We start from the raw sequence: 23,100 nt of genomic DNA on the forward strand, positions 1-23,100 counted from the left end.
GAGTGGGAGATGTACATATTGGAATAAAGACAGAAAACACTACATGGTTGTGTCTTAACAGTCTTGTGTCTTTTCTTGTAGGGGATTTATGGGGCCCTTTGATCCTTTGTGTGACGCTTGCATTGTAAGTACTTATATTTCCTTTCTTTGTCATTTGAGATAGATTAGATTTTTTTCATGGAGTTTCAAAATTGAAGGGGATTTTGACTGAATATTTCATTTAGGACTTCTATGACATATTGTACTCCTTATGTATTTAAATCTAAAAAGTCAAGTAGTTTTCTAGATCAATTCAAAGAGTGATGGAATTTAAAGATGTGAAAATTATGCCCACCTTCATTTACCAATGACTTCTTATCCTGTTTTAGCCATTTCTGTTCAACATTTATTCACACTCGTGTACCTCATTAAGCTAAGTGAATTAAGTATCTGTAGGTTTAAGCACTGTTTATTTGCAAACATAATTCTTTAAAAATTTACTAAAAGTATAAGAGAATAAATTAGAGTAGAAGTGGTAGAGTTCAAAGCAAGATCATGTTTCAAAGTGTTATGTTTTCCGTATGCATTGTATGTAAAGGGAAAGGACAGAAGAAGGAAAGCAAAGTTCCACTGGAGAGGGGAATATAACCACTGGTAGAGTGGAAAAAATACTGCACTAGGATTCAGTTCCGAGTTCTCATCCTAACTTTGCTATCAGCAGAGTGACTTTCGGCCACTAATAACCAAAATTTGTATAATGATTTTTCTTAGCTTACAGAAAACTTTTAAATACCTTCTCTTATCCTCATGACAAGAAGTGAATATTTTTCCTCTTTTGACGAACAAGCTCAGGTTCAAAGAGATTGAGGACTGAACCAAGGTCAAATATTCAGTGGTAGACCTGGAATTCAACCTCAGGTTTCCTTGACTGCCCATTCTCTACCTCTGCAATTATTACACATCTCTTCCCACGTAACCTCTCTGGGTCTCCTTTTCCATATCTATAAAAGGAGATGGTTGAGGGTCCTTTCCAGGCCGAACCTTTTATGATTTTAAATTCAAGTTTCTTACTGGCTTCTTTACCCATTTTTAAATGTAAGTCAAGCACATGGTAATCTAGGTAAAAACGTGGAGTGCTCTATCTTATGCCTTTAATAACCATATCAAGGGAAACAATCCAGTGCCTTGATGAAAGGGTTTATATTAGAAGCTCTGAGCATATACTTTCTTAGTTTTGAAAGATTAACCTTAGAGATTATGGAGTTTAATACCACTTATTTGCAGAGAAGAAAATTGGAGTCCCAGAACATCAAGTGATCTGCTCCAGTTTCCATATCTAGTGACAGAATTAGGATCAATATCTGAGTCTCCTGCCTTCCAGGCCAGTTAATGTTCTTTCTATCATACCATGCTGAAGCAATAGGAGTTCCAGACAACAAGTGATGAGGGCCAGCATTCTTTGCACTGGATTGTCAGGACTTGGAATAGAGTATGCAGAACCATAGAATACAAAAGCCTGTACTGGCACATAGCATAGCAGGACAAGACTTACTGTGTGACTTCTCTATACTTTGTAATAAGAGGTTGTGAGTTTGATGTTACTTATTCTGTTACTGGAAAAAAATGACACAGAGTACAAGTGTTCTGAGTCCAAAATTCAAAGCAGTTTACATCTGTAAAATTTTTAGAGAGGATATAAGTGACTGTTCAATTACTCAGTTTCAAAGTAAAGCCTTTTCGTGATAATCTGTATGTTTTGATTTTAAAAAATCAACAACTAAATAGGTTTATAGACTGCTTCCATTTTTAAATGCCAGAACTAGAACCTTAACCCAAGGATTACAAATTCAAATGTGTACATGCATGCATTGCGAATTGGTTACCAGAAGCCCTTGTGAAGGAATCTGCTGCTGTGTCAACTGTACCCAATTGTTGCCATGTAGGAATGCAGGTCCAGTGTTGGAAACTCTTATGATTTTTCAAGAAAATCCAGAAATACCTCCCAATTTTAAAATAACATCAACTTGAATTTAAGACCATTTTAAGTATTGTATAGACCAACAACCTCATGTCTGTGAGCCATATTTAGCCCTTCAGTTTATACCCTCTGCTTAACTAAAAAAGGTCTTCGGTAATCCATTTAAGCATTCCCATGAGGTCAAATGGAGCACCTCTTGTAGTCCTGAGGCATTTGGAATTTGAAATAAGGGATATACTTCAGGCATTTTACTTTTGTACAGCCTACATTTTATAGATCTTCAGGTGAGGTTTAGGGCAGCTCCCTGATTCAAAGTTTGAGAACCCATGCTGTAACTTTGTTGCTCTAAATAAAAGACTAGGCAATTCTCATGCCATTTCCTTGTCACAGAATGCTTCAGAGAGGCTCTGTAGATAGCGAAAAAGATGGAGGGCCCCAGTTTGCAGAAGTGTTTGTCATTGTCTGGTTTGGTGCAGTTACCATCACCCTCAACTCAAAACTTCTTGGAGGAAACATGTGAGTATTATTAAAATGCATCCCTTTTCCCTTGCCAGGTTGCATATCTTAGATTTTTAAGGAAGTCTGGCTAGTTATATATTTTTCAAAAAGAAAAATCAAAATAAATGAGAGCCAAAAAGAAGGTTCTCTTAAAACCACTGAACAGAGATAACCTAGTTGAATTAAATTACCTTAAATTATCTGGGGTCCTTTGATAAGCTTCAGTGCTCTCGCTCCAGCCCCTGAAATCATAGGCAGAATTTTTTGTGTTAGAAGATTATGTCTGTCTTTGGGAACAGATGGTCCATAGTTTTCAACAAATTCTGAAATAGGTCTGTAAACCACAAAAGATTAAGAAACACCATTCTTAGAGGTTCAGTGGGAGAAGGAGGTCTCTAGGAATTAGAGCAGATCATCTAGATACTAGATGGCTGACTCTTAAGGAGTTTAAGCAGAGAGGAGGAGAGTATGGGGAGAGCAAAACTAAAGCACATGTTTAATACAGAGGCCTATCCTTATAAAATCAACATTAGGGTATAGGTATTATGTATCTGAAGGAAGGTAATGATCCATGATACATAGAAATCTGTGTAATAAACTGTATCATGATACAGATCAGCTATATTTATGATCTTTATGGATGTATGTTGTTTTTTAGATCTTTTTTTCAGAGCCTCTGTGTGCTGGGTTACTGTATACTTCCCCTGACGGTGGCAATGCTGGTTTGCCGGCTGGTACTTTTGACCGAGGCAGGACCAATAAACTTCATGGTCCGGCTTTTTGTGGTGATCGTGATGTTTGCCTGGTCTATAGTAGGTAAGAACGTACTTATCTCTACAGTAACAGAGCAGACCGAAACATGAGTTAGAGATGAAGATCAGATGAGGAGGAGTGTAACTGATAAGTTACATATGAGTGATATGATTCTTGCCAGTGTCGTCCATAGAACCGTCTTCTCTCAGTAGGGATAATGTTCATCTTATCTGAGTTGGCTATCTGGACTTCCGAGATGTGGAGAGTCACGTCTTTTTTTCTTTTCAATCCTTAAATAGTGGATAGGGTTGAAAAAGGAGATTACACTAGACCTAGCTTAGTCCTGGCATATAGGAGGCATAGGTGACTTGAGAAATGGCTTGAGCCTTTTCCTGACAAATTAATCATAATAATAGCCAGCATTTACCAATTGCTTACTGTAGGCCAGGCACTGTCATAAGTACTTCATACATATTATCTCATTTAACCCTCACAACAACCCTAATAAATAAAAAAAGTTATTATTGGTCCCATCTTTATAGATGAGGAACAGACCCAGAGAGGTTAAGCAACTTGCCCTAGGACACATAACTAGTGAATAGGGGAATCAAGTTTCAAACCCAACCAGATCACATACCTGTTTAGAAATGTACTATACTACCTCCCAGTATAGGTTGGTAAGTATCATAGTACTTGTCTGCTTCAGTAGAAAATTCTGCTAAAGATTAGTGAGAGCCTGTAGCAGTGGCAATGAATGCTATTTGCTCATTGTTTGTACTTTCCTAAAATTCTCTTAAAATTCCACCTTAAACTGGAAGTGTTCACTAGCTTCTTTTTAATGGGATAGACAGACTGCCTAATATTTTTATGTGCAATAACATCTCTTTGGAACATGGTTAAAAGCCAAGAAGTAATCCAAAAGTAAGGTCTGAGAATGCCAGAATTGATATTCCAAGGATTGTATTAAGCTTGGGTGCTTTAACTACCCATGGAAGAGCCCCTCATTCCCTCACTTAGAGTCTGATAATTTACCGTATATGTAGTTCTGAATAACTTAGTTATCAAGTGTCCAGGCCCACAGTGGTTCAGCAAGTAGAATCTTAGATGAGAGAGAAGTTCCTGTAATTCAGCAAATATGTATTAAACACAGACTGTGTGTCAGGCATTGTGCTAGGCATGGTCTCTATCCTCCGAGTTCACAATCTAGGCATAAAAGTTTTCCAGGTGGGCAATGGAAGTCTATGCAGTGTATAGTGGAGACACAGAAGAGGTAAGTGGGCAGTTCTACCTGGGGTGGCAGGATACCAGATGGTTGTTCAGGAAAGGTTTCCTTGAAGGGTGATTATCGATGAGTAAAAAGATGAGTATATGTTTCCTGGATGGACAAGAGGATTGGCATCTAAAAGAGCTGATAACTTATTAAGAACAAGTACTCAAAAAACACAGCAGTGTGAAGCCATTTGCCATAGGAGTTTTGTAAGCCTATTTAGCACAGTTCAGTAACTTCTCAGAAAAGGGTAAGAAACCCCTTTTAGAAAGGTTTCCATCTTAAATGGTTGAAACCTTTCCAAGCTTTCATACTTGAAACAGGTAGCCCTCAGCTGTCCAGAAAACTATGCTGCCAAATGCCTTTTTCTCTGAGGATCACAAATGTAACTGAACTTATAGTATATAATTCTGTGTCCCAGACTATGTCAGGCCCCTTCAAGTTTAGTAAATGTTAGTAGTTGTGACAGTCTTATTGTATTAAATATTCCTTTTTGTTGTCTTGTTTTGCTTTGTTTAGCCTCTACAGCTTTCCTTGCTGATAGCCAGCCTCCAAACCGCAAAGCCCTTGCTGTTTATCCTGTTTTCTTGTTTTACTTTGTCATCAGTTGGATGATTCTCACCTTCACTCCTCAGTAAATCAGGAAATGGAAATTAAAAACCAGGGAATTCAAAGCTCATTTCAAAGATGCAATTCACCGTGGAGTTTTGCCTTTGGCCCTCTTTTGTCTAATTTTGGAGGTATTTGGTAACTGGGTATACGAGGAGATTAAAAGGGAACCATAAAGCACCGTCACCGTTTATGTAAGGAACTGATGTTTGAAAGGCCGTCCTTTCCTTCTTAATGTTATTTCTTTAAAATATGTGTGCATAGTACACACAGTATAATGCCTCCTTAAGGCATGATGGGGTCACTGTGGTCCATTTGGGTGACAACCAATGACTTGGGAAGCACATGGATACATCCTGCAAGTTGAATAGAGTTGGTAACTATATTTTCAGTTTTGAGAATACCAGTTCAGGTGCAGCTCTTAAACATATTGCCTTATGACTATTAGAATATGCCTCTCTTTTCATAAATAATAAGGGATAGTCTATTTTACTTCTCTTAAGCTTAAAAAGACAATGAGAGAGGTTGGGAAAGGGGTACATAGATGTGGGAGGAGAAAACATCTAAGCAAAATTCAGATTTTGACTAGAGAAAATTCTGCACTTGCTTAAAAAAAAGCAAAGGACATCTAAAACATAGGCTTTTTTAGTCTTTCTGTATAGTCACCTTTCTGCCATGCTTAATAGCAGCTCAGTGACACTCTTAATTTTTTTAACATCTTTATTGGAGTATAATTGCTTTACAATGGTGTGTTAGTTTCTGCTTTATGACAAAGTGAATCAGTTATACATATACATATGTTCCCATATCTCTTCCCTCTTGCGTCTGTCTCCCTCCCTCCCACCCTCCCTATCCCACCCCTCTAGGTGGTCACAAACCACCGAGCTGATCTCCATGTGCTATGCGGCTGCTTCCCACTAGCTATCTATTTTACGTTTGGTAGTGTATATATGTCCATGCCACTCTCACTTTGTCACAGCTTACCCTTTCCCCTCCCCATATCCTCAGGTCCATTCTCTGTGGTCTGTGTCTTTATTCCCGTCTTACCCCTAGGTTCTTCATGACCTTTTTTTTTTTCTTGGATTCCATATATATGTGTTAGCATACAGTATTTGTTTTTCTCTTTCTGACTTACTTCACTCTGTATGACAGACTCTAGGTCCATCCACCTCACTACAAATAACTCAATTTCGTTTCTTTCTATGCCTGGACACTCTTAATTTTTAATCTTACTTCCCAGTTCTGCATATGCAAGCTAAGGTGTTAGCAGTCAACTTGTAATTTTCCTTTGACTGAAGCTCTCAGTGGACCAATGATTGAACTTACCCAAGTAGAAGACCTCAGAAATTTAGATTGGTAGGTCCCTAATGCATATTATCATGTGGGCAGCTTCTCTTAAGGGTAGAATGAGGCAGTTTGGATACAGCATAGCTGTAAGGAATTTCTTGCTATTCTGTGTAGTCTGACCTCTAACTAAAAAGTAAAGCTAAATCAAAGGCTGCATTTAACCATGTAAACATGGAGGGATTTAGTGTTCTAATGGCTGATTTCACAGAACAACTAGATGCTTAAGAGCATGAGGTAGGATGAGTTGAGTTTACAGCTGCCGCCTTTTCATAGTGGGCTTAGCAGTTTTTTCATTAGGTGTGTTTTTCGGGTTGGGGATAGCAGTTTGTTTTCTTGGTTTTAGACTTTATTTGTAAAGCCAATTAGCTCTCCTTTAGAGAAGTACTTTTTTGCACATGTGCACCTACTTGTATTCTCAGCTATTTATGCACACAAGTGTGAAGGCTTTTCAGGGAGCAGAGTGTCTGGGACAGGCTGATTCTGAGCTAATCAGGGTTCTTTTAAGGTAATATGAGCTGCTGCCTTCTATAAATTGCACAGTGAAAAACTCTTAATAGACAAAGATTAGGAGTCAGGCAGAAAACATTCATTGTAAATATAGTTACTTATAAAAATAGGAATTTCTTATTCCACATCTTTTCTTTATCATGGAGTTTAAATATTTATTCACTGGTATTTAAAGATGACCTATGCATAGATATATAATTTTTAAAATATACTTTCTCCATCCCCAGATTAACCAAATGAACAATACTAGGACAAATGAGTACTTGGAATGATATTCAATTACAGAGCATTACAAAATTGGTCCCCTCTGTCTCAGCATTGTCTAGATATTTTGGTTATGTATTTGTATTTGTTTCAATTTCCCTTTTAAATTTCAAAATAAACCCTGTTAGGACAAAGCCAATGTTTCAGTCTTGATAAATAAAATATTTTGAAACTGGTTCTGATTTTAAAATTGGTCCTAAATTATCATCCATTTCCATTGTCTGAAAGTTTCTAACTTCCCACTAAAAACATCTCTTCCAAAGTTGTTTTGTAATCTATCCCAATGATTATAATGTAAAATTAAAGAAATAATCATGCTTCTCAAAAGGGAATTAAATCTTCACTGAATTTTACTCAGGCTAAATATTTGGTCAGAAATTCCTAAGGCCACAACTTTGGTGGGGTTTGTGTGTGTGTGAGGGGGGTATTATACATATTGGGTGTTAAGGCAACTTGTTCTGTGTTTTAATCTGTTGCTTTTGGGTGACTTAGGGAATGGTTTTATTTGATTTAAATGAAGGCGGGTAAGATGGAGATTTAATTATCTTTCTGAAAATGAGTGGTCAATTTGAGGGTATAAATAAATATTTTCTTAATATATTCAAAAAAGTGCATTGCTTTCTGTCACAGAAGACCTGAGTATCTGGAAGTTGTAACCCTCAACACAGCTTTCCCTGATTTGCTGCAGAGGCACGTGGCTAATTATAGAAAGGAAGACTAGAAGGGAAGGGGACTCCAGCAAAGGAAACCCTGTTCCGGGAATTGGAAGGTTTCACGCTTTAGATGAAATTCAAGCATGTGATGTGCATTACTGCCATCGTGGCTTATCACTTGCTGCTCCTGCTTCTGAGATTGAGACTCCGTTGTCATATTCTTTAGCAATAGGAAAGGTGAAGACTGGATTTAATTGCTGTTCAGATTATAAATACTCAATTGATGTGAACATCTTTTTTGCAGTGTAGTCTTAAAAGTCAATCATTAATCGTCAAGTCTTTTGCCTCTTAAGTGGTTTATTACATGAGTTGAGTTGTATCTTTTCATTGTGGGGATTTTCTTTTGGGCAAGGTGAGGGGGTCACAGGGCATGGGGCTAGTAAGCATTTTACTGTTTACTGTATTTGTCTTTTTATAAAGTGTCCCCCAAAATGTGATTAGAAGGCTGACAAGCCTATATTTGAAGGTTTAATTGTGTACGTTATATAATCTAAGTACTTACTGTATTTGAACTTCCTGTTTATTCCTGGAGATGAAAATGAAAATCTCCCATCATTTCCAATTCTTGGATAACATCAAGTCATTGAAATTTATCTAAGGCCTATCATGATATGATCAGACATCCATTGCATGCAGTTGTTTTATTCCAGAGTAAAATACTGAAATTGTGCTTCTTAATTAAACTGTTCATTTCTGAGACAATTTGGATAGAAATAAATGTGTGAATGTTAATGCATATATGTAAATTAGAAATACTTTTTTAGATTCATGGGCTTTTATTAAAAATAAAGAATTTCTAGGGATTTACTTAGGTCATAAGATGGCTAAATAATAATGTGACAATAATATTACTACAAATAATAGCTAACATTTATTGGGCACTTACTGTGTGCCAGACACTACTCTATTTTTTTAAGAATTTTTTGTAACAGCTTTATTGGGATATACTTTACCATAAAATTCACCCTTTTAAAGTAATATACAATTCAGTGATTTTTCAGTATATTCACATAATTGTGCAACTATCACCACTGTCTCATTTTAGAACATTCCCATCACTTCACAAAGAAACCCCAAAGCCATTAGCAGTCATCCTCTTTTTCCCTTTTCCCCAGCCCCTGGCAACCATCAGTCTGCTTTCTGTCTCTGTGGATTTGGCCAGGCACTATTCTTAAGTGCTTTTTATGCATCTCCTCCAATCTTCAACATAAAGTGGTACAATCCTCATTTCACTGGTAGAAAATTGAGGCACAGAAAGGTTAAGTAAATTGTCCAAGGTTACACAGTGAATTGATATTTAAAATAGGAAAACACATTAGCTGAGATCATAGTAGGACACAGTTTTGAATTGCATTGTTATACGTATGAAATGAATACACCTCCTCCCCAGGGTACGTTCCCTGTTACTAGCCATTACAACGTACAGCTCACTGGAGGTCAATAACTCGTTTTTTTCTGAGTACTAGAATACTATATTAGCATCTGAGAAAGACACAGCGGTTATACATTGGGAAGAGTTAGGTTTGCTGCCCTCACTCCTCCTCGAGCCCCTTTTCTTTCCCCTCCTCCCACCACCAGACACATACACCCCTCCCCTTTTTCTCAAAGTCTTAAGAATCAAGCAGCTTCTGCCTCTTTCGTTTTAATTCTCCCAGTGGGATGGTTAACACATCAAAATTTAACGTGTCTATTCAGGTGTTTATAGTCATGGGATGCCACTGGTCACATGTAGTACCAGCTATATTCCTAAGACCTCAGAGAGCAGTAGTGTGAAAATAGAATGCCTTTCTATTTGGGTTAAACTAGGTGGGGTAAAGAAATAACACAGTAAATAAAGGCTTTGCCTTAATGAAGTCAGTGTTCCAGCCTGGTAGGAAGTGGCTACACGCTGCTCTTGTTCACTCTGTTCTCTTTTAGAGCCTTTGTATTCTGCACCATCTCTGCTGGTAATTTCTTGGTCCTCTTCGATGCTCTGTTTTAATCCTGATTTTTCCTATAAATAAAGAACCTGTGAAAAGAATAAATCTGTAAAATGATTTGTGAATATTAAATGTGCAAATAAAAAACACTGGAAAAGGAGAATTTGCACGTGCCTGTTCTTGTGCTGAAAGGCATGGGGATATTTCCTGCATACTGTTTTCAGATATATTGTCATCAGAAAATATTGAATGCTGTGTAGGATTGCACAGGTAGCAAGTTAGGAAGTCACATTTACTGAGCAAATATTTACCAGATGCTATAATAGCCGTTTGATGAACAGTACTGCTCCCAGTGAATTTAAGGTTCTTGCCTTGTCGCAAAAGAATTCGGAGACAAGCAGGGAGTTAAGAAAGTAAAGTGAGGATTTATTTAAGCAAGAATACGCTCTCAGAGGGAGAGCAGACAAATGGGTGAGGAGCTGCTGCCCTGGGTTTCTCTGGCAAGCCGGTTATGAGGGGCATACAAATAAAGGGGCAGAGTATTCACTGGGGAAGGAGGGGTTTGGGGGTCGTATTCCCTGATTTTCATCCCAGCTCTATCTTCCTGAGGGGAGGAGGGATTTCTGTTCTTATTTGGCTTAGATCAGAAGTATCATGGTGTCAGTGCATGATGGGTACTTCTCATCTGTAAGGCTAATTTTATTGTAATGAGAGCATAATGAGCAACAGGTCACATTCGGACATAGGAGATTCCTGTCTTTCCCCACCTTTCTTTGTCTGCTTCCAGGACACTTATCACCCAAAACGTGTGGTTTACTGTCAGTCTGGAGGTTCCTGCTTTCTTAACATCTATCTTGGGGTATAATTGCTCCACATTGGTGTGTTAGTTTCTGCTGTACAACAGAGTGAATCAGCTATACATATACATATATCCGCATATCTCCTCCCTCTTGCGTCTCCCTCCCACCCTCCCTATCCCACCCCTCTAGGTGGTCACAAACCACCGAGCTGATCTCCCTCTGCTATGCGGCTGCTTCCCACTAGCTAGCTATTTTACACTTGGTAGTATTTATAAGTCCATGCCACTCTCTCACTTCGTCCCAGCTTACCCTTCCCCCTCCCCGTGTCCTCAAGTCCATTCTCTACGTCTGCGTCTTTATTCCTGTCCTGCCCCTAGATTCTTCGGAACTATTTTTTTTTGATTCCATATATATGTGTTAGCATACGGTATTTGTTTTTCTCTTTCTGACATACTTCACTCTGTATGACAGACTCTAGGTCCATCCATCTCACTAGAGACAACTCAATTTTGTTTCTTTTTATGGCTGAGTAATCCATTGTATATATGTGCCACATCTTCTTTATCCATTCATCTGTTGATGAACACTTTGATTGCTTCCATGTCCTGGCTATTGTAAATAGTGCTGCAATGAACATTGTGGTACATGACTCTTTTTGAGTTATGGTTTTCTCAGGGTATATGCCCAGTAGTGGGATTGCTGGGTCATATGGTATTTCTATTTTTAGTTTTTTAAGGAACCTCCATACTGTTCTCCATAATGGCTGTATCAATTTACATTCCCACCAACAGTGCAAGAGGGTACCCTTTTCTCCACACCCTCTCCAGCATTTGTTTGTAGATTTTTTGATGGTAGCCATTCTGAGTGGTGTGAGGTGATACCTCATTGTAGTTTTGATTTGCAATTCTCTAATGATTAGTGATGTTGAGCATTCTTTCATGTGTTTGTTGGCAATCTGTATATCTTCTTTGGAGAAATGTCTATGTAGGTCTTTGCCCATTTTGGGATTGGGTTGTTTGTTTTTTTAATATTGAGCTGCATGAGCTGCTTGTAAATTTTGGAGTTTAATCCTTTGTCAGTTGCTTCATTTGCAAATATTTTCTTCCATTCTGAGGGTTGTCTTTTGGTCTTGTTTATGGTTTCCTTTGCTGTGCAAAAGCTTTTAAGTTTCATTAAGTCCCATTTGTTTAATTTTATTTTTATTTCCACTTCTCTAGGAGGTGGGTCAAAAAGGATCTTGCTGTGATTTATGTCATAGAGTGTTCTGCCTATGTTTTCCTCTAAGAGTTTGATAGTGTCTGGCCTTACATTTAGGTCTTTAATCCATTTTGAGTTTATTTTTGTGTATGATGTTAGGGAGTATTCTAATTTCATTCTTTTCCATGTAGCTGTCCAGTTTTCCCAGCACCAATTATTGAAGAGGCTGTCTTTTCGCCATTGTATATTCTTGTGGTGTCTGCCCATGGACCCTCACTGTTTACAAGATGTGTGATTTCCTGCCATCAGGCCCCTGCCTCCATTTCTCTGCTCATATCTAGCTACTGCCTGCTGTAACATTCCCCTCTCAAGGAGTCTGGGACCCTTAAAATCTTTTAAGAGGCAGAGGGACCAACGGTCCATCTTATGTAACTGCTTCAAGCTGAGCATGGGTGTTGTCCCTACCTGTGGGTCCAGATCTCCTTACTATCTGTCAGAGATAGGGGTCTTGGGATTGTTGACAGAGGTGGAGAGTGGGGAGTAGAAGGAGGCAACAACTTTGTCCAGCAGGTGTTGATGGTCCCCTTTGTCAGGTGGGATGGGTTGGAATCCCTGGCGTAGCATCATTTGAAGCTGGAGTTGTTGCATTCTTGGGTCTGTGATGTTTCTTTGTCCTTTTTGAATAAAAGCTTCAGGTCCTGTAGAGGCTTGATCATCCATCTGGATTTGTTGCAGGAATGGGGACCCCTTCCAGGGCCTGAGAGTGGGCTCGTCTAACACTCGGAAGTGAATTGTCCAAGGAGACACTGTGCTGACAAAGCAGGAGACTTTATTGGGAAGGGGCACTTGGGTGGAGACCAGGAAGGTAAGGGAACCCAGGAGGACTGCTCTTCCACGTGGCTCACAGTCTCAGGTTTTATGATGGTGGGGTTAGTTTTCAGGTTGTCTCTGGCCAGTCATTCTGACTCAGGGTCCTTCCTGGTGGCGCACACATCAGTCAGCAAAGCTGAATTCCAGCGAGGAGGATTCTGGGAGGTTGGTAGGACATATGGACTGGTGTCTCCTTTTGACGTTTCCCGAATTTTTCCTGTTGGTGGTGGCTTGTTAGTTCCATGTTCCTTACCAGGACCTCCTGTCATAAAATAACTCATGCAAATGGTTGTTGTAGTGCTGGCCAGGGTGGGCGGTTTCAGTCAGTGTTTCCTCTAACAACTCCCACCTGAGACTTCATACTCAAGATACTTCTTGGGAATCGGGGCGGAGGTCTGTTTCTTTTGTAACTACTTCCTGCTGAGAGTGGGCATAGTCCTGCCTAGTAGAGTAGAAGTCTCTCTCCACCTGATCTAAATCGAGGTATTCTGTGCCTGAAACCAGCATTCACCCTTGTAGTAACAATTTAGCTTGAAACTGTTGGACCCTGTTGGAGATGAACCTTGTAAGCAGTTGAAACAGACAGGGGCCAAACAAGAGGCCTAACAGGATGGTCATCACCAGGCCCAGAAAAGGAAGGCAAAATTTGGGATGTGGACTGCAGGGTGTGTGACTTTCTTCTGATTGGTTTGTGGCATGGTAACTGGGTGGTGCTCCAGGAATCTTGTGCTCAGCCTGAAGTTACCATCCTCCACCTGAGTGGCGGCCCCAGTTCTGCAGAAGGACTCAAAGATATTGTTAAGCATATTCCTTGAGGAGGAACCAGGACCCTGCCCCAAGGCTGCACCACCATTTGACTGCTCCTCCCGTTTCTGCATCCCTTCCCTTCCCTGATTAGAAACTGTTTGAATCTGCCCTTTGGAACTCAGGGAAGGTCTAGGAGGCTGAATGAAGTCTATATCCTACAAACAGGAAACAGGGGGCACAGAAAGGGTTTGTACTCTGGAGCCCCACAAAGTCCTGCTCAGTTTTAATTCAGGGAACTGGGCAACGACGGCTCTGGCATCTTCCTGTTAAAATGAGGCATAGTGCTGCCTCAGTTTGGAGAATAGACACTGAATTGGAAATATTTCTGAGTTCCAAGTCCTGGATCTTAGTCTCGTATGATTAAAATCTCAATCCCTTGGTCTGCCATTTTGGTGTAACAGACCAAATTAAAAGTAGTTGGAGGAGTGACAACTGGAATTTTAATAGACAAAATAAATCTCATTTCTTTTCAGGAGAATAAGCCTGAAACCCAGTCTGGACCTGGCGCTTTGGGGAGCCTTGTAGCCAGGTGACCAGTTGTCTAGTTTTATCTAAGTAGGTTTTAACTTTTAATGTGGTATTTATACATAGATAACAAGTGCTATTGGTCATCATACATGTTTATTCTTTTTGTTAATGTATGATCTAAAACAATTTCATTGTCTAAAAATGTAATAGTTACAAGAGGACACCTTTAAAAAGTAAGGTTGCAGTTGACAGCTGCCAGCACACATTGTTTTGAGATTGGCTGGTGTCATCCAAGTCTGACACAGCTCAGAAAACTCAAGTTCTTAGCAATACAAGGACTTGACTTGTCTGAAATCACACCCATAGTGTCACCTGGTTATTTCCTTGGATGTCTGAACCGCAGCTACTCCATTTTGACTTTCAGTTGCATTTCTCTCCTTAATGGCCAAAGCAGATGTCACTGTTAATGATTTTAGTGCTTTTTTAGATATGAGAAGATGCAAGAACTTGGGGTCATAAAAGCTTCTCCTGAAAGTATCTAACTATCTGAAGACCTGTTCTGCCAGTTTTTCCCAGAGCACAGAGTGCCTCATTCCTGATGTCCTCCCTGAGCTCCTTTCAGGGGGTGTTGAAGGTCAGTGGCTGCCGTGCCCATTGACCTAATCCTTGCAGAGGCAGATGGCAAGTGTCAATTTTCAGTTGGCAGGGCCCCTTCAGGTTCATAAATATGATCATGGTTTGGGGGGCATTTCATGACCATTTCATCCCATGGTGCCAGGAATGCTCATTCCCAGGTCTGGCAAAGATTTCACTGCTGGGTCACTCAATGCGCTATTCCTGGACTAAGCCTTATTCACAGTAGCCAAAAGTCTCTGGACCACCTGTCTTACTATTCTCTTACGGTCCAGGAAAATATTTGCTGTTGTTGCTTCTTCCCGTATCTAGAGTTACATCATTACCATCATTGATCTTACATGAAACTATATATCATCATTTTATCAGAGGCTCAGTCACACATTTGGTAATGTAAGAAACAACAATTTTGTAAAACAGGCAATATAAAAAACAATATAGCTAGCAGATTAGTAAGGTCATAAGTAAGAATATATGTCAAGAACTTCCATTAGGTGCAACCCAGTATATCCCAGGTCATCTGACTTACTCTGTTCTGTACCGATCCTTATCGTTAAGGGAAATTATATATTGGCATTGTCCATAAGGCACCCAGCCCAGTTTCCTAGTGTTACTAGGCTGGTTATCTCTAGTATGGATTTAATTGTCCCCAGTATAGAGGAGCCTTTAATTAAAGGCTTAAATTTAAATTACTTAAATTACCATAGCCTGGTGTTAACTACATAAATCCATCCCATAATTGTGGGAGGTATTATTCCTTGGCTGAAATTTTGGTTGTTGCTCTGATTGAGCCTGAGTAATAGAGGAAAATTCATATTTATGGTCAGAGTCGGAGCAGGTATTATTAATTGGCTAGGTGAGGGGATCCCACCTAGTAATATCACTAGTGGCCTAAACAGGACTATAATTTCTTTCTTCTAGAATACATTTTCTAAGAGCCAACCAATTAGAGCCATCAAGTGGAGAAATACACCAAGGTAACACAGAAGTACTAGACACAGGTAATTGGCCACAAACCCAACAATTGGATTGATTTTTTAAAACAAGCATAGGATCATGCCCATGATGGGAAAATATTTGATTCATATGCAAGGGTCCAAGAAGTCAAGAAAACATTATAAATGATCATATGAGTCAGGTCCAAGATCTTGGGCAAGCTGTCTACTTCTGCTGTTGTCTTCTTCTCATCCAGGTATGAGTGTAGTTTCTCCTTTGTTTGAGCATTGTTTTAAGGTGATTTTGAGGTCAGCCACCCTCTCCATAGGCCAGTCCAGTGCAGGGGCCCTTTGTGAGTGGAAATTAATCCAAGAGTCAATTCCCGGGGGACCTTGAAGATGGCGGAAGAGTAAGACGCGGAGATCACCTTCCTCCCCACAGATACACCAGAAATACATCTACACGTGGAACAACTCCTACAGAACACCTACTGAACGCTGGCAGAAAACCTCAGACCTCCCAAAAGGCAAGAAACTCCCCACGTACCTGGGTAGGGCAAAAGAAAAAACAGAGACAAAAGATTAGGGACGGCACCTGCACCAGTGGGAGGGAGCTGTGAAGGAGGAAACGTTTCCACACACTAGGAAGCCCCTTCACGGGCGGAGACTGTGGGAGGCGGAGGGGGGAGCTTCGGAGCCACGGAGGAGTGCACAGCAACGGGTGCGGAGGGCAAAGTGGGGAGATTCCCGCACAGACGATCGGTGCCGACCGGCACTCACCAGCCCGAGAGGCTTGTCTGCTCACCCGCCGGGGCGGGCGGGGCTGCGAGCTGAGGCTCGGGTTTCGGTTTTGGACGGAGCGCAGGGAGAGGACTGGGGTTGGCGGCTTGAACATAGCCTGAAGGGGTTAGTGCACCACGGCTAGCCGGGAGGGAGTCCGGGGAAAAGTCTGCACCTGCCGAAGAGGCAAGAGACTTTTTCTTCCCTCTTTGTTTCCTGGTGCACGAGGAGAGGGGTTTAAGAGCACTGCTTAAAGGAACTCCAGAGATGGGCATGAGCTGCGGCTAAAAGCGTGAACCCCAGAGACGGGCGGGAGCCGCGGCTAAAAGCACGGACCCCAGAGACGGGCGGGAGACGCTAAAGCTGCTGCTGCTGCCACCAAGGGGCCTGTGTGCGAGCACAGGTCACTCTCCACAACCCTCTTCCGCGGAGCCTGTGCAGCCCGCCACTGACAGGTTCCCGGGATCCAGGGACAACTTCCCCGGGAGAATGCATGGCGGGCCTCAGGCTGGTGCAACGTCACGCTGGCCTCTGCCGCCGCAGGCTTGCCCCGCACTCCGTGCCCCTCCCTCCCCCCTGGCCTGAGTGCGCCAGAGCCCCCGAATCAACGGATCCTTTAACCCCGTCCTGTCTGAGCAAAAAACAGACGCCCTCAGGCGACCTACACGTAGAGGCAGGGCCAGATCCAAAGCTGAGCCCCTGTGAGCTGTGAGAACAAAGAAGAGAAAGGGAAATCTCTCCCAGCAGTCTCAGAAGCAGCGGATTAGAGCTCCACAATCAACTTGATGTACCTGCATCTGTAGAATACATGAATAGACAACACATCATCCCAAATTGAGAAGGTGGGCTTCGAGAGCAAGAGCTATGATTTTTTTCCCTTTTCCTCTTTTTGTGAATGTGTATGTGTATGCTTCTGTGTGAGATCTTGTCTGTATAGTCTTGCTTCCACCATTTGTCCTAGGGTTATATCCGTCCATGTTTTTTTTAAAAATTTTTTTCTTAATAATTAATTTTAATAACTTTATTATACTTTACCTTCATTCTTTCTTTCTTTCTTTCTTTCCTTCCTTCCTTCCCTCCTTTAGACAACGAATCATCCCAAATTGAGGAGGTGGTCTCTGAGAGCAAGATTTATGATTTTTCCCCCTTTACCCCTTTTTGTGAGGGTGTATGTGTATGCTTCTATGTAAGCATACACATAGCTTTGCTTCCAACGTTTGTCCTAAGGTTCTATCCGTCCCTTTTTTTTTCTAAATAAGTATTTTTTTAATTCAATAACTTTATTATACTTTATTTTATTTTTACTGTATCTTCTTTCTTTCTGTCTTTTTTCCTTCTTTCCCTCCTTCCTTCCTTCCTCCCTCCCTCCCTCCCTCCTTTCTTTCCTTCTTGCCTTCTTTCATTCTTTGCTTCTTTCTTTCTTTCTTCCTTCCTTCCTTCCTTCCCTCCTTTCCTTCTTTCTTTCCTCATACTTCTACTAATTCCCTCTACTTTTTCTCCCTTTTATTCTGAGCCATGTGGATGAAAGGCTCTTGGTGCTCCAGCCAGGAGTCAGGGCTCTGCCTCTGAGGTAGGAGAGCCAACTTCAGGACACTGGTCAACAAGAGACCTCCCAGCTCCACATAATATCAAACGGTGAAAATCTCCCAGAGACCTCCATCTTAACACCAGCACCCAGCTTCACTCAACGACCAGCAAGCTATAGTGCAGGACAACCTATGCCAAACAACTAGCAAAACAGGAACACAACCCCACCCATTAGCAGAGAGGCTGCCTAAAATCATAATAAGTCCACAGACATCCCAAAACACACCACCAGACGTGAACCTGCCCACTAGAGACACAAGATCCAGCCTCATCCACCAGAACACAGGCACTAGTCCCCTCCACCAGGAAGCCTACACAACCCACTGAACCAACCTTAGCCACTGGAGACAGACATCAAAAACAGCGGGAACTACGAACCTGCTGCCTGCAAAAAGGAGACCCCAAACGCAGTAAGATAAGCAAAATGAGAAGACAGAAAAACACACAGCAGATAAAGGAGCAAGATAAAAATGCACCAGACCTAACAAATGAAGAGGAAATAGGCAGTCTACCTTAAAAGGAATTCAGTATAATGATAGTAAGGATGATCCAAAATCTTGGAAATAGAATGGACAAAATGCAAGAAACAGTTAACAAGGACCTAGAAGAAATAAAGATGAAACAAGCAACGATGAACAACACAATAAATGAAATTAAATGTACTCTAGATGGGATCAATAGCAGAATAACTGAGGCAGAAGAACGGATAAGTGACCTGGAAGGTAAAATAGTGGAAATAACTACTGCAGAGCAGAATAAAGAAAAAAGAATGAAAAGAACTGAGGACAGTCTCAGAGACCTCTGGGATAACATTAAACACACCAACATTCGAATTATAGGGGTTCCAGAAGAAGAAGAGAAAAAGAAAGGGACTGAGAAAATATTTGAAGTGATTATAATTGAAAACTCCCCTAATAAGGGAAAGGAAATAGTTAATCAAGTCCAGGAAGCACAGAGAGTCCCATACAGGATAAATCCAAGGAGAAATACGCCAAGACACATATTATTCAAGCTGTCCAAAATTAAATACAAAGGAAGCATATTAAAAGCAGCAAGGGAAAAACAACAAATAACACACAAGGGAATCCCCATAAGGTTAACAGCTGATCTCTCAGCAGAAACCCTACAAGCCAGAAGGGAATGGCAGGACATACTGAAAGTGACAAAGGAGAAAAACCTGCAACCAAGATTACTCTACCCAGCAAGGATCTCATTCAGATTTGATGGAGAAATTAAAACCTTTACAGACAAGCAAAAGCTGAGAGAGTTCAGCACCACCAAACCAGCTTTACAACAAATGCTAAAGGAACTTCTCTAGACAAGAAACACAAGAGAAGGAAAAGACCTATAATAACGAACCCAAAACAATTAAGAAAATGGGAATAGGAACATACATATCGATAATTACCTTAAATGTAAATGGATTAAATGCTCCCACCAAAAGACACAGATTAGCTGAATGGATACAAAAACAAGACCCTTATATATGCTGTCTACAAAAGACCCACTTCAGACCTAGAGACGCATACAGACTGAAAGTAAGGGGGTGGAAAAAGATATTCCATGCAAATGGAAACCAAAAGAAAGCTGAAGTAGCAATTCTCATATCAGACAAAATAGACTTTAAAATAAGGACTATTAAAAGAGACAAAGAAGGACACTACATAATGATCAAGAGATCGATCCAAGAAGAAGATATAACAATTATAAATATTTATGTACCCAACATAGGAGCACCTCAATACATAAGGCAAATACTAACAGCCATAAAGGGGGAAATTGACAGTAACACATTCATAGTAGGTGACTTTAACACCCCACTTTCACCCATGGACAGAGCATCCAAAATGAAAATAAATAAGGAAACAAAAGCTTTAAATGATACATTAAACAAGATGGACTTAATTGATATTTATACGACACTCCATCCAAAAACAAGAGAATACACATTTTTCTCAAGTGCTCATGGAACATTCTCCAGAATAGATCATATCTTGGGTCACAAATCAAGCCTTGGTAAATTTAAGAAAATTGAAATTGTATCAAGTATCTTTTCTGACCACAACGCCATGAGACTAGATATCAATTACAGGAAAAGATCTGTAAAAAATACAAACACATGGAGGCTAAACAATACACTACTTAATAATGAAGTGATCACTGAAGAAATCAAAGAGGAAATAAACAAATACCTAGAAACAAATGACAATGGGACACAACAACCCAAAACCTATGGGATGCAGCAAAAGCAGTTCTAAGGGAGAAGTTTATAGCAATACAAGCCCACCTTAAGAAGCAGGAAACATCTCGAATAAACAACCTAACCTTGTAATTAGAGAAAGAAGAACAAAAAAAACCCCAAAGCTAGCAGAAGGAACGAAATCATAAATATCAGATCAGAAATAAATGAAAAAGAAATGAAGGAAACAATAGCAAAGATCAATAAAACTAAAAGCTGGTTCTTTGAGAAGATAAACAAAATAGATAAAGCACTAGCCACTCATCAAGAAAAAAAGGGAGAAGACTCAAATCAATAGAATTAGGAATGAAAAAGGAGAAGTAACAACTGACACTGCAGAAATAAAAAAGATCATGAGAGATTACTACAAGCAACTCTATGCCAATAAAATGGACAATCTGGAAGAAATGGACAAATTCTTAGAAATGCACAACCTGCCAAGACTGAATCAGGAAGAAATTGAAAATATGAACAGACCAAACACAAGCACTGAAATTGAAACTGTGATTAAAAATCTTCCAACAAAGAAAAGCCCAGGACCAGATGGCTTCACAGGCGAATTCTATCAAACATTTAGAGAAGAGCTAACACCTACCCTTCTAAACTCTTCCAAAATATAGCAGAGGGAGGAACACTCCAAAATTCATTCTACGAGGCCACCATCACCATGATACCAAAACCAGAAAAGGATGTCACAAAGAAAGAAAACTACAGGCCAATATCACTGATAAACCTAGATGCAAATATCCTCAACAAAATACTAGCAAACAGAATCCAACAGCACATTGAAAGGATCATACAGCATGATCAAGTGGGATTTATTCCGGGAATGCAAGGATTCTTCAATATACACAAATCTATCAATGTGATCAAGCATATTAACAAATTGAAGGAGAAAAAGCATATGATCATCTCAATAGATGCAGAGAAAGCTTTTGACAAAATTCAACACCCATTTATGATAAAAAACCCTGCAGAAAATAGGCATAGAGGGAACTTTCCTCAACATAATAAAGGCCATATATGACAAACCCACAGCCAACATCATCCTCAATGGTGAAAAACTGAAAGCATTTTCACTAAGATCAGGAACAAGACAACGTTGCCCACTCTCACCACTCTTATTCAATATAGTTTTTGAAGTTTTAGCCATGGCAATCAGAGAAGAAAAGGAAATAAAAGGAATCCAAATCAGAAAAGAAGAAGTAAAGCTGTCACTGCTTGCAGATGATATGATACTATACATAGAAAATCCTAAAGATGCTACGAGAAAACTACTAGAGCTAATCAATGAATTTGGTAAAGATGCAGGATACAAAATTAATGCACAGAAATCTCTGACATTCCTAAACACTAATGATGAAAAAGCTGAAAGTGAAATCAAGAAAACACTCCCATTTACCATTACAACAAAAAGAATAAAATATCTAGGAATAAATCTGCCTAAGGAGACAAAAGACCTGTATGCAGAAAATTATAAGACACTGATGAAAGAAATTAAAGATGATACAAATAGATGGAGAGATATACCGTGTTCTTGGATTGGAAGAATCAACATTGTGAAAATGACTCTATTACCCAAAGCAATCTACAGATTCAATGCAATCCCTATGAAAATACCACTGGCTTTTTTCACAGAACTAGAACAAAAAATTTCACAGTTTTTATGGAAACACAAAAGACCCCGAATAGCCAAAGCAATCTTGAGAATGGAAAATGGAGCTTGAGGAATCAGGCTCCCTGATTTCAGACTATACTACAAAGTACAGTAATCAAGACAGTATTATACTGGCACAAAAACAGAAAGATAGATCAATGGAACAGGATAGAAATCCCAGAGATAAACCCATGCATGTATGGTCACCTTATCTTTGATAAAGGAGGCAGGAATGTACAGTGGAGAAAGGACAGCCTCTTTAATAAGTGGTGCTGGGAAAACTGGACAGGTACATGTAAAAGTATGAGATTAGATCACTCCCTAACACCATACACAAAAATAAGCTCAAAATGGATTAAAGACCTAAATGTAAAGCCATAAATTATCAAACTCATAGAGGAAAACATAGGCAGAACACTCTATGACATAAATCACAGCAAGATCCTTTTTGACCCACCTCCTAGAGAAATGGAAATAAAAACAAAAATAAACAAATGGGACCGATGAAACTTCCAAACTTTTGCACAGCAAAGGAAACCATAAACAAGACCAAAAGACATCCCTCAGAATGATAGAAAATATTAGCAAATGAAGCAACTGACAAAGGATTAATGTCCAAAATTTACAAGCAGCTCATGCAGCTCAATAACAAAAATACAAACAACCCAATCCAAAAATGGTCAGAAGGCCTAAATAGACATTTCTCCAAAGAAGATATACAGATTACCCAAAAAACCCATGAAAGAATGCTCAATATCATTAATCGTTAGAGAAATTAAAGTCAAAACTTCAAGAAGATATCATCTCACACCGCTCAGAATGGCCATCATCAAAAAATCTAGAAAAAAAAATGCTGAAGAGGGTGTGGAGAAAAGGGAACATTCTTGCACTGCTGGTGGGAATGTGAAATGGTACAGTCACTATGGAGAACAGTATGGAGTATTCCTTAAATAACTACAAATAGAACTACCACATGACCCAGCAATCTCACTACTGGGCATATAACCTGAGAAAACCATAATTCAAAAAAGTCATGTACCAAAATATTCATTACAGCTCTATTTACAATAGCCTGGAGTTGGAAACCACCTAAGTGTCCATCATCAGATGAATGGATAAAGAAGATGTGGCACATATATACAATGGAATATTACTCAGCCATAACAAGAAACGAAATTGTGATATTTGTAATGAAGTGGATAGACCTAGCATCTGTCATACAGAGTGAAGTAAGTCAGAAAGAGAAAGACAAATACTGTATGCTAACAAATATATATGGAATTTAAGAAAAAA

The 23,100-nt window shown here is 39.8% G+C and overlaps 1 protein-coding gene across 4 annotated transcripts in view; it reads left to right on the forward strand.

The window, feature by feature from the left end:
• The window catches only part of YIPF6 (Yip1 domain family member 6), an 82,229-nt gene that overhangs the window by 24,670 nt on the left and 34,459 nt on the right, over positions 1-23,100 (forward strand). For 2 of the 4 annotated variants that reach the window (XM_027093631.1, XM_027093633.1), the window contains exons 4-6: positions 82-124; positions 2,348-2,473; positions 3,114-3,271. In XM_027093631.1, the coding sequence (XP_026949432.1) occupies positions 82-124; positions 2,348-2,473; positions 3,114-3,271 (327 nt within the window). Of the gene's footprint in view, positions 1-81; positions 125-2,347; positions 2,474-3,113; positions 3,272-4,994; positions 5,572-7,832; positions 8,613-23,100 lie in introns of those variants that run through there. The other 2 variants (XM_027093634.1, XM_027093632.1) reach the window with 2 other exon arrangements.

The sequence above is a fragment of the Aethalodelphis obliquidens genome, unplaced genomic scaffold (assembly GCF_003676395.1).
Source record: "Aethalodelphis obliquidens isolate GAN/ISIS:26980383/991018 unplaced genomic scaffold, ASM367639v1 scaffold85, whole genome shotgun sequence".
NCBI classification, from domain to species: Eukaryota; Metazoa; Chordata; class Mammalia; order Artiodactyla; family Delphinidae; genus Aethalodelphis; species Aethalodelphis obliquidens.